The 12,218-nt window shown below is 47.6% G+C and overlaps 1 protein-coding gene across 5 annotated transcripts in view; it reads left to right on the top strand.

The window, feature by feature from the left end:
* Positions 1 to 245: 245 nt before the first annotated feature.
* The window catches only part of LOC142576711 (uncharacterized), a 75,600-nt gene continuing 63,627 nt past the window's right edge, over positions 246 to 12,218 (top strand). For 3 of the 5 annotated variants that reach the window (XM_075686978.1, XM_075686975.1, XM_075686968.1), the window contains exons 1-3: positions 246 to 351; positions 1,346 to 1,608; positions 4,097 to 4,384. In XM_075686978.1, coding sequence (XP_075543093.1) covers positions 1,399 to 1,608; positions 4,097 to 4,384 — 498 coding nt within the window. In that variant the 5' untranslated portion in view covers positions 246 to 351; positions 1,346 to 1,398. The remainder of the gene's footprint in view (positions 352 to 1,345; positions 1,609 to 4,096; positions 4,385 to 12,218) is intronic. The other 2 variants (XM_075686987.1, XM_075686992.1) reach the window with 2 other exon arrangements.

Here is a 12,218-nt window from a genome sequence, read left to right as displayed (position 1 = left end):
CAAAAATAACACAAATCGGAAACATGTCGCCACATGCACCTGCATAAAAGCATTAAGAAATGAAAGTGTATGACAAACTGCACTGTGTAAAGAAAAAAACTGGTTTACTTGAAACGCAAATAAAACTATTTTGAGTATGCTGCAAGACTTTGAACGCAAAAATATTTTTTCTATCTGTTGTATAGGCAGTTATCCAACTTTTTGCAGTTACCCAGCTAGCTTGAGCCGCTATCATCATCAAAATGTTCGACACATCTTCATTCTTCATCTCTTTGTGTTTAGGTTCGATTGGTGCAGTGTGCAGTTGCCGGTCGTCGTGGTTCTACGGTTCGTTGCGTTGGAGTTCAACTGGTAGGAACACTCCTGATGGAGTTCAGTGTCTTTAGTATTATTGACACGCAGTTCGACTAAGGCTTGATTCGGCATAGGATTTGGTGCAGCAGTAGTATTGTACTGGTGCACCAAAACCTACTATATCGTAATGCGCGAGATGTACGTTAGGCCTAAAGGAAAAAAAAAATGCATGCGCATTTTTCTGTTGATCGATTTCTACCGGGGCTGAGCTAGCTTTAGCGATCTTATTAGTAGGTATAGTAATGCTACCTTGGATTAAGTTACTGTGAAGCCGGTAGCATTTACAGTTGCGAATGCAGAGCAACGAAAAAAGACAGCTATCCTGTGGCATAGCCTGTGGTCGTGGTAACGGCGGTAGCTGAAAACTCAGGTGTCCATTCGTAGTGGCCATAAAGTTTTGTAAGGGATAAGCGGTACATGTAAGATATCGTCCACAGGAGCTACCACTTCAGCGGCTGCAGTGATCAGTCTTCGCTGGCAAGCACTCGGTGAGACGGCCTGCCGTACATCATTCGAACCGGCCGTTCGGTCAGCCATGCTTGCTCGTCATGCGCACTCGTTACTTTGTGATTTGAACAGCGTTTTTGACTGCCAATGCTCTGGCTGTGACGCGTGTTCTCTGGCCGAACCAAGAAATTGACGCTACTTTAATCATTCTTGTCGTAATGTAGAGCGCGTCGCGTGCGAGAAATTTGTAAGCGGTACGCTCGTGATTGCGGGCGAGCTTTCACTTCAGCGGCTGTAGTGATTCGAGTGCCAGCATCCGACGAAGTGTGTTCTGCAAGATTTATTTAATTACTTATTACTGCTTTTTTTTTATTCGCCGTGGCTTTGACATCTTTGGAATGGCTGAAATTGAGCCGGCCACGCCATGCAAATGAGTTTTTAGGGAATGCTTGCATCATTCGCTTGCAAAACAAAATGTTTAAAGCGTTTTCATAGCATCCTGCTAAGCCGACATAAAATGTCTGTTCTCTTTCTTTCCCTCGAGAGTCCAGCCTCGTGCAGCACTTGACGTCGGACCACACTTCTGCTTGCAGTATCATGTCGAGAAGATCCGCTCCTGATAGCCCCTGGCAGAATGGAATGCCACCGTTTGGTCTCTGCCAGCAACAGTTCAATCCAATGATGAATTGTGGCCCCGTGTGGGCACAGCATAACCTCCCCTTTATGGGCGGGAGCATGGCTCCCGACATGATGAGGTTTGGAGGCAACGTTTCCTCTCGTTCGAACTTTAGACGCAACTATGACCAGGTGAGAGCAGACTTCACAGCTGGCACTGGCCCGTCATGTCTTTTTTTTCCCTTGATTTTGGTATGCCCTTGTTTGTGCCCGTTGTGTGAAATTGTTTTTATGTCCGGAAAAGAAGCAGCATGGGCCTGTTGACGTCCCTCATGCTTTGGTTGCAATTTGGAAAAAGCATTTTGGCCAGGGGGAGGCCAGAACGAGCTCGCGGCTGTAAGGCAGGCCTCATGCTGCGCTCTGTGAAGCCTCTTGACTTGAGATGACCTCAGGAAATGATTGGTTGGGCAGCCCTTGGAGTGGCTGGCCCCTTTTTTTGTCATATTCTGCATTGATGTTTGGCGGCACCCGTGAATCGCAAGAGGGACGTCAAGAGCTGGAGGAGCAGCGTGGGATCCAGACACAATGAGCACGAAGGCTCACGACTGCTTGCAGCTCTCTCTCTCTCTTTCTCTCTCTCTCTAGCATGTGCATCGTTCTTCGGGCATTCTTATAAGGCTTTGCCTTTGAATGTTTTTGTAAAAGCGCACCTCTAAAGTGCCGCATGTCGATGAAAACCATTAAAGCTTTGCACTTGTGGGACTGGGTAGACGTAGAGCATCCTGCGAATTGTTTCTGAAAAAGACAAGTCATCAGAGATGATCTGCTGTCAGTGCAGTGCACATTTGAGTGCCCAACACTTTGGTGCTGCTTAGGTTCAAATGTCTTTCATCCACTGAAACGGGAAGCTACTGCTGTGGCTAAGAATGGGCTCCACTGTGCTTGTTACTTGTTTGCACAGATGCCGTGATCAAAGATGGTGGGCCCTCTTCTGGGATTACATGTTTTTTTGAGTGGTAACTGGATATTGGAAAAACTTGGAGTGAGGCCATGTGGAGAATCCTCAATTTGTATGAAGCAGCTCATTCATTTGCTATCAGAAGCAGTTTTCAGTCTGTGGAATTCTCTGCTTGCCACTATATGGCTAAACTTTTTTTTGTACCACCAGGAGAATGTTGTAGATTGATTGCTTGTTCTTCTGTCTACATGAACCTCCTGGAGTATCAAAATTTAGGTACTACAAAGTCCTTTAGTTCGTGTGTCCTTACTTTACAATAATTTTGCAATTGAAAAATGTCGCAGAATATAATGGCAAGAAATAAGGATACTATGCTAAAAAAGATGTTGCCAGTTAGTTCTACTAGAAGTACCCTCTAAAATAGGGCGCACTTGATTTACTTGGCTGCCCAAGCTTGCACTATGCTGTACATGGAACCTCCAGCCTTGCAGAGAGGGAGTGCCATACTTAGATGAGCTGGGTGGTGTGCAGTAGCTTTAGTGAGGCTGCTAGAGGCACCTTGTCATCTTTGCCCTGCTTCATTTGTGTTGATTGAATCGGCATACCAATGTAGAAATTGTAGAAAAAGATGCACTAGAGTGAGGTATTGTTGCCCAAAGGAGCTATATGGCACGAACCTGAAATAGCGAAGTAGATGTGTTTGACTGAGTCCTTGATTGGGGCCATGAAATTATAGGGTGTTGCAGTATTTCTATGTTCAGTAGCTAAATTTGCTCTTGTTGCAACATCATGTGCACAAGATTTAGGGGACCCGTTGTGGTTGCTTAGTGGCTATGGTGTTGGGCTGCTAAGCACGAGGTCGTGGGATTAAATCTCTGCCACGGCGGCTGCATTTCGATGGGGGCGAAATGCGAAAACACCCGTGCACTTAGATTTAGGTGCACGTTAAAGAACCCCACGTGGCCCAAATTTTCGGAGTCCCCCACTGCGGCATGACTCATAATCAGATCGTGGTTTTAGCACGTAAAACCCCATAATTTAATTTAAGATTAAGGGGCCCATAAGACAAAAGGTTTGAGCTTGAATTATGCATTGCATGTTAAACTTTAATGCCCCACAGCAAACTGGCTACATTTACATTTAGCACCATAGAAAATTTGTACCTGAATCTTTTATATAGCAGTTGAAAACCAATCGCGATGAAATTAAATGCGTTCTGCGTGGTCAGTGTGTGCAGCAAACGTGTGGTATCTCATACATGTCTCGGCAGTCAGCCTGAGCTAGTTTCGGCAATCGTCCCTTGTTTGTGCAATTATTGTGAGTGAAAGAATTGCAGGCACTGTGCAACAAGAGATGCCTTTGCTGAACTGTTCTGAGCAGGGAGAGTTTGGCAAAACACGCATAGATGCCGGAGCAGATAAGAGCCGTGGCACCGCACTTCTTGACTACAAAATGGCGGTAGCTGTCACTGGAAAGAGTTTAAGCGGTAGCTATTTCAAAGTGAAATTTCCGGTCAAAATGTGTATCGAGAGCCTAGTTTTTTGTTTGTGCGACCTTATCGGCCCTCTGCTTTTGCAATGACGAACAGATAAGTTGAATGACCATGTTAAGGCCGTTTTAAGGCAGCTTGTTTTTGGCGGTACCGTGGTTGGACCAAATTTGTGACAGACCATTGCTTTGTTGTTGGTCAAAAGTAGTTAACTGCAGTACTGGGTTGTGCAGCCGGACCGCTACAGGCCACGTCAGGGATTCAACGACCGTTATGGGAACCGCCAAGGTGCATACAATCGTGGAGACCGCAAACGCCCTGGTCCCAGCGACCGCTCTCGATCTCCTGCCCCGAAAAGAGGTGCACAGGGGCGTGAGGGCAGCCGAAAGGCAGATCAGGATCGGCCTAAGAAGGCAGGTGCATCTGAAGAAGGTCCTGCAGAGGATGAGGACACCACTGGCACTCAGAATGATGACCTCTACGACCCTGCTGAACCTACCACGGAGGACATTGCAGATGGGGTGAGCATGGCTGTCTGCAAGGGTTGCTTTTTGGAATATGGAGGAGGGGCGGGGCGCACCATACTAAAGTGGTAGTAATTTCTGCCTGCCCTGTGTTTAAAGTATGTGAAGGGGAAAATAGAAAGCTAGAAATTTGGCACTGTGTTTCAGAAATTGCTATTATGGTATTTAACATCCCCCAACTGCATAATTGAGTGATGCCATAATAGAGGGCTACAAATTAATTTTGACCACCTTCGGTTTTTTTTTTAATGTGCATCCAATGAATGCATGGTACACAAGCACTTTTTTTTTCCATTCTGCTCCCATTGGATTGCAGTCGCTGTGGCCAGGATTGAACCTGTAATCTTTGGGCTCAGCAGTGCAACACCGTAGCCACTGAGCTACTGTAGGGGGCACAAGTGGCAAGCTTTAAATCCCATTGCAAGAGCAAAGATTCTGCCATTGGAACAAGTAAAACTGAACTAGTAGTAACCGCTGCCTTGAAAATTCCCAAAACGGCTGCCTCTGACTGGACCAGCTGAGGTTAGTTGCAGGAGGCATACAGTACTGAAAAATAACGAACAGCCTGATGGGCTTTACGGCTTTTCGGGCAGAAAAAGGACCTGAATCTCAAGCCTGGGGCATAATGCTGCTGCAGTTTGGGCACAAAAGTGGGAAACTGAAATACTAAGAGTCGCGCAACCTGATTGGGAGTGACTCGCCTGATTTAGCAAGCTATGCTGTTAGTGCACAGTTGAACCTTGTTCATACGTTTTGGTAAACAATGTGAGAAAAGGTACTTCATTAAAACTTTTTCTGGACGAGTTGGGGCGTACTTGATTTGAAAATTCTAACAGCGCAAACACATGCGACCACAAAGGAACAAGGACGAGACACAAGTGCTTGTGTTTCGTCCTTGTCCCTTTGTGTTCGCATGTGTTTGCGCTGTTAGAATATTCAAATAAAAAATATGAGAAAAATCGTACTAACCGAAAAAAATGTACGATCTGAAATGATTAAAAAATGTGACCGACTCGGCTGTAGTTGACATTTACGTAATGTGAATCGTTGCGCATGAGACACTTCGAGCTGGTGGTGTTTCGGTGGCAGGAGACACGTTTTATTGTCTTTGTATTGCATAGTGTTCTAAGACTGCAATGGGAAAGTAACGAAGTCGAGTTGGTGGGTGACGCCGGATGCCGCAGACGTGAAGCGCGACGCTCACATTGTGCCACCTGCAGCAGGGAAGAATGCTCTGTTTGTATTACAGTGAAACCTCGTTAAACCGTAGTTGGCCGGAGCTCGGAAGAAGTACGTACTAAACGGTAGTACTGTTTAACAGAAATAGCATGAGATCGCCCACTTACCTGTCGAAAACGGAACTCGGAGAGAATGCGATAAAAGGGGAAAAACGTGCAGTATTTATTCACTTGGCGCGCCAAAAGTGTTATTTTCGTTTGATGCCGTGGCGGCCTAGCACGACGACAGCCGCCTCAAACTTGAAGCTGCGTGCCAGCTTTTCAGCCAGCCCCCTCTTCTTGGCAAACACTTGCATGGCAGATTCCTCGTTGGCGTTACTTATTCTCTGTGCACGCGCACGGCAGTGCGGCAGAAGTCGCGGCGCACCTTTTTCATTGCCGGGTGCCTGAGTTTGGAATACTTTTCATTTGGAATAGAGTTACATTATCGCACCCCTGTTCTCGTCGCGACGATTGCATTCATGAGGCTGACGTAACGCGCAGCTTCTACCACTGTCGGGCCTGAATGGCCCGCGCTGTCGCTCTCCGTGTCGTCCTCATCACTGTCGCTAGTCGACACTTCGGCAACAGCAGAGGCAATGATAGCGAAAAGTCGAACCTCGTAGACGACATCTCTTCGCGGTCGCAGCAGCGCTGCCGAGCAACTTCGCATCACCTACTAAAAGAAAGCAGTACGCTACCATCGACACTATGCCTCACGCGCTGTAAAACAGATAGGTGAAGATGCTTATCGCAATAGGTTTGGCGGCAATAGCTGTGAATGCGGCACGCGATGACCCGGGAGATTTGCCGGTACCGGAATAATAAACTGACTGCGTGCCGGCATATTTACATGATATGGTTAGGCAAGTATTGCGGTGATGCTGCCGTGGCGGACGGCTATATACTGTTCTTGACCGCGTGCGCCACGAACATTTTGTTGTTTACATGGGGTCTAGCGGCCTGGGAATGTATCATACGACTAGTCTGGCGATGTGTTGAACATCGATGCTGAAAAATGTTTCCTGGGAGTGTATGAACCTTCAAGCGTAACTTTATTGGTTAATCTTTTGTGTTCTCGATTGCAAACGTTGGTGTTGGCAAATCGTATGTAACGGGAGCGTATCAATGAGTTTGTACTATTCCATAATTTTTCATTAATTTGACTTTGGTTAACTCAATTTTTCATTCAATCAGACCCTAACTGAAGGTCATGACTGATGCCCATGCAGTTCCATAGGGCAAAACTTCTTAGGTATTGAAATTGGCCCTCATCAGATAAATAGAACTTGATCATGACCCCAGTGGCTGCTGCATTTTTCTTGGCGGTGCTGGGGAACAGTTAAATAATTGACGATATGTAATCACATGCGGAAAATACAGATTTTCTCCCTTCCTTTGGCATATTTCAGCATGAAATTGGCAGCTCACAGTTACTTTATTTACCTGATTATAAGGCATGCCTTTTTTCCAAAAATGTGGTTCCAAAATTGCCTTTGCATAACTGTGGGATACAGAACTATGGTTCAGGCTTCAGGCCTCATTCACAGTCATCTATCACGTTAAATGAAATTCGGTAAGCGCACTAGAGCAGTGTTCGAACAGGCAGTGCCAATACCACCTGCAGCAATTTTCTCTACAGTGTTGACTGGCTGCATGTTTATCTAAAACTATACTACTATAATCTAAAATGTGCAACCGCTGCATGAGGTGGTTACCTGCTGCTGCTTTTAAGGAGCATGAAATTTAGCGACTGCTTTTTATGTTCTGCTTGGTTGGTTTCTTAAGGAGCGGGGCTTCGTCATGGTGCCATTTTTGTGGAAAACTCGGCGAGGGAACTTTATCTCCTTACAGAAATAGGTGTAATGATGGGATGGGGTGGCGAGTGCTGTGTGAATGAAGGCGTGCTATCTTGCAATCGTTAGCTTTAGCGAAAGTACGATTCTGACCAGTCATGTAAGGGAAAGCGAACAGTTTGCTTGCTTTGGTGAAAACACGATTCTGACCAATCACACAAGGGCAGGTGGACTGTTCGCATTACAAATGTTTCAAGATTGCGCCCTAGGCCTTAGAAGCAGCCTACCATGAGAGTTAGTGCAGGCCAGTGTCATCGTGATGGTTACCAAATTACCACTGAAGTTTTCATGTAGGAGTGACGACTGAACTGCGTGCCAATTTCAAAGACAAAGTTAGCTTACATGCTAAGCTAGACGCAGCAGCGTTTTTGCGTGTCTGTACACTGGACCTGTCAGGTCAAATTAACTTCTGTCTTCTGCTGCAATTATGCAAAACAGAATGCTGCCTGTGCAGTATGAAGTGCGAGATTTCGCTCTGTACCCACCATAGTGGCTCAGTGACTATGATGTTCTGCTCCCAAGCACAAGGTCGTGACTTTGATTCCCTGCCACTGTGGCCAGATTCCAGTGGGAGTGGAACGCGAAACATCTTGTGTACTATGCTCTGGGTGCAAGTAACTATAGGTGGTTAGAGTAAAAAAGGGTTAGCAACAACTTGATTTAGACGATTTGGTTCACCTTGAAGGTATATTGAAGCAGTATGAGGACAAAAGATGCACAACAGGACTAGGGTGACATAGCTACAGGAAACTGCAATGTGAGATGTGTTAAGGAAGTTTGGAAATTTCTACTGTGTATGGGTACCATTTGTGTCATCCCAGTGGCATCTTCACCATAGCTTTTGGAGAAATGAGATGTGTACACAAGCAACCTGTCTACACAATTTAGGGCTAGCTGCATCTGTTCAGAAAGATTGTTAGCATTGACTGATGAAGTTGTATTTGGCATACAATGCGATATCAGCAAGTCATGGGGTGGGGTAAGTGGTAGTGCTGGCAAAAGCAAAGCATTTTTGAAATGTCAAGTGAGGCCCCAGAGCCATGCAGAGTCACCATTAGCTGAATGTTGACTGACTGACACACTTCCAGGCTTCTAGCCACAAGTGTGTATACAGTCGCAGACTGACTTTCCGGACTCCCAAAATTCGGACATGCTCAATTATTCGGTCTGCTTCGCGGCACCGCCGTTCTCCCTATAGACCATAAGTCGAAAGTTCGGACACCTTGCAACCTTTCGTCTGATTTTTCGGACACTCCTTGAGCCAACTCGATGGAGAGCACCATGCGCCGACTCTGACCGGTGCATGGTTTGACTTGCTGAACGCCATTTTTGTTTTGAACGGAGCCTCCTTGCTGCCTCACGAAGTGGTGCTACTGCAAGTCCCCGCTCATCGTTTCTGCCTGGTTCGATAGAGTGGCTCTACAGCAGTTCCGGTTTCAGCTTAGTAAGCCATGTCAAGACAATCCAGCAGCTGATTTGTTTCTTCGTGCACGACCTTGGCACAACGCTGCGAGTAGGCCACGTTTTTCGTTTGTGCAACTGGTCTCGGCATGGTGGTGTTTGCTTTGTGTGCTGTGTCGACGTTCCGGTGATCCAACGTGGCATACGGAAACATCGCGTCAAGTGTCTAAGGGCGTCGACAGGGCCCTCTCATACTGCGCTGAGGAATGCCAGCAAGCGGGTGCCGGGAGGCCTAAGATTTGTCGCCTTCCGATGTGCTCTCTACTGACGCGGAAAATGTTCTGCCAAGACCTGCGCAGTGGTTGCATTGCGATTCCGGACACCGTCTCATTTGACAGTTTCACAGCCTGGTGTTAACAGCGCAAAACATAGACGAGACAAGAGGATGACACCACAAGTGCAACAGCGCTTGTGGTGTCATCATTGTTGTGGTCATCTTGGTCTCATTTGAAAGAGCGGCCCTTCAACTTTAATTTCCCGCCACCCTAGTCTCTGCTTGTTCGTGGGTTTTCTGGTAAAAGCGCGTCATCGTGATGTACCAGCGCGCGCTCGTATTGGCTGCTTGACGTAGTGAGCTATCCGATTCGCCTAGCATCTTTCCGTCATCTGCTTCACGGCGCCTGAGTGTGCGCCGTTTTGTTTTGCTGTTGCCAATGGAGCAAGCAGTCATGGCTCGAGAAGTGAATGAGTTCCGCAGTAAGCACAAATTTGGGAAGCGGTCGTTGGCCAAAAACTTCTAACACGTGCCCCACAACGACTGAGGATGCCCAAGGTGACGGACGTGCCGTGCTTGGTGGTGTGGTCGCCAAGCCGGCCAAGCTGAGTGCCCCATACTGCTTTATCGGTTACAACGATGAAGTCTGGCTGGTCGATTTCCGAGCTGAAAGGTAGTGAAATGCGAAATACTTGTAAAGAAAACAAGACATTCGAGCCGCTGCCCAAATGGCTGCTGCGCGCTCATTTCCCAGCCTTCTCCGCGCGCCTCTCCCATCGCCCTTCCACCCCTCCGAACATGAATGGGCTGCGCCCACATCTCTATGCCGCACCATCCTCAGAAACACGAGCGGACCATGCCAACTGCGCTGCTCGCATCTTGCTCGCTGGGCCCTCATTCAGCGCAGTTCTGCAAACAGCGTAATCGCCCGTTTTCGTCTTTGTTGGTTGCATCGAAATTGTTCCTGGCCACATAGTTTCTCAGCCTCTTTTGACTCGCCGCCAAAACGGAAAATGCCTGACCTGCCCGGTGATAATCGGCAATGCACGACATTGCCGGGGAAAAGAAATCGCATGGCCATAGATTTCGAAACTAAGTACTTCTAACCGATCAGGCGATCGTCGCTGTCGCTATCCTCTGCAAGCACGTTCGTGACGATTGCCTCATCGAGCGCTGCGAAAGTGCTTGCATTGGATGGCGACAGTGATGACACGGTAGGGCAGACTGCCTTAACATTGTCCGCACAGGAGACCCGGCAGATGATTGAGTCTCTCCGGGGCTTCGTTTTTGTGAGCAACCTTGCGCTGCACTACGTGGAGCACCTGGATTGGATACCTTGGGGAAAGATGTCTGCAAGGCAGATGGACATGGTGTTTTCTTACGCAATGTAGTGCAACGTACGTGGCGAGACGCTTGTGGCGATCTCGGCTTTCAAGCTGACAGGCTGCTGCGGCAACTGCCTCGTATTTTTTAAAAGGCCCCTTTTGGGCCCACTAATGCGCTGTCTTGGTGGTGCTCGCATATCGTTAGCCACCCGTGACCCCTCTTTGCAGTTATAGCAGTGCCATTCTTTAACGCCGATAGCTGCGGCTTGTTACACGTGATGGAAGTGCCCAGGAAGCAGTTAAACGAGTGAGCACAATCGGCAGCCGGTTCGAGGAAGGTGGTGGGGAGGGGCACTGGCCTCCCGCCATCATAGTTTGCTAAAATCAGCTTTGCCATCCCCCTCTTTTGATTTTTTAATGTAACCCGGTTTTAACAATTATTGGTTATAACAATGGAATTTTCGTGGCATTTGAGTATTGTTATAAGTGGGTTCGACTGTATTGTGACATTTCACTCCTTGAATGCGGTTTACGTGCAAGTGTATGGGTGCTGTTCCAGAGTTTCTAAGCTATACCGTCTTGCCTGACAAACCTGCATTGTCGCAAGCCGCCTGGCACATTCTTTGGGAGTCTCCTCGGCACGCCTAGCTCGCACTTTTTGCAGATCTTGTTCAGCTGGTGTCCGGCGCTTGCCGATGACTTCGGGGTCAGTCGACTCCCACTTGATCCTACCGCTGCTTGCGTGCCCCGATCCAGTCGAACTGTGACGCTGATACGGCTTTTGAGGTGAGCGAGCAATCGCTCACCTCGAAGGTGAAGGCGTACAGCATGAAGAGCATAGTGTGGGTCGTGAGCGTGCATTGGTGCGATGTCGAGTGCCACGATGGCGGCGTTCTCGTTTCTGCGCAATTGTGCTTGCGGCTCCATGTGCATTACACCTATCTAAATTATTTGGAACAACAATCTATAGCTGCGTTCACATGAATGCGACAGTAGCGCATCGCATTTCCTAGCTCATCACAAGTAATGTGATGCACCAGCATTTACATGTAGCGTATTACCCCTGGTGCAATGGTGGCGGCACACAATGTCGCAAATCGAAAGGCAAAGCAGTGCTTCTAGCGCAGCTGGTTCACGGTTCGGCAATCCCAGCAGATCTGCGGCAAATTATTTTCGCATAATTCTTGATGGGATCTGATCGCATTTACATGCAGTGTGAAAGTCGACTTACTTAGTTCCAATCCACCCCTTGGTGTGACGTGTGGCATTAGCCCCATTTACACGGACATCATGCGCTAGAAAATTGATGCAATCGGCCAGTTGTCGCCTTCATGTAAACACAGCTTATGTCCTTCCACCATAGGAACAACATCTGCTCATGCATTGCTATCATTTCACGCGGACCGAGTCGGCGAGAACGCTACACCATATGTCAGCGCCACGCAATGTTGCAAAGGGTCGGCGGTTACCACGCCGTTATCAGATGGCACTTCATTGACACTTAGTCCATGCATTGCCTATTGCTGATAATGGTTTGTGGAGACATTCTACGTTTCGAATATAGTATTTTTTTTTTTTTTTTTGCCCGAAGCGGCATAATGTAACTTTACAGCTCTTGTGTGGCTTAAAGCCCCTGCATCCACGCGCCACCGCCGCTTTCTTAAGTAGCGACAACCTTTGTTGCGCGCCGCCTTTTCTCCTCACACCAAATCCGGTTCCGGTATTTCCGGTTCCGGCATTTCCTGTTTAAAAAATTTC

The sequence above is a fragment of the Dermacentor variabilis genome, chromosome 1, assembly GCF_050947875.1.
Source record: "Dermacentor variabilis isolate Ectoservices chromosome 1, ASM5094787v1, whole genome shotgun sequence".
In the NCBI taxonomy this organism is placed as follows: Eukaryota; Metazoa; Arthropoda; class Arachnida; order Ixodida; family Ixodidae; genus Dermacentor; species Dermacentor variabilis.
Note: the sequence above shows the minus strand (reverse complement) of the source record. Positions and strands in the feature narration are given on the sequence as shown.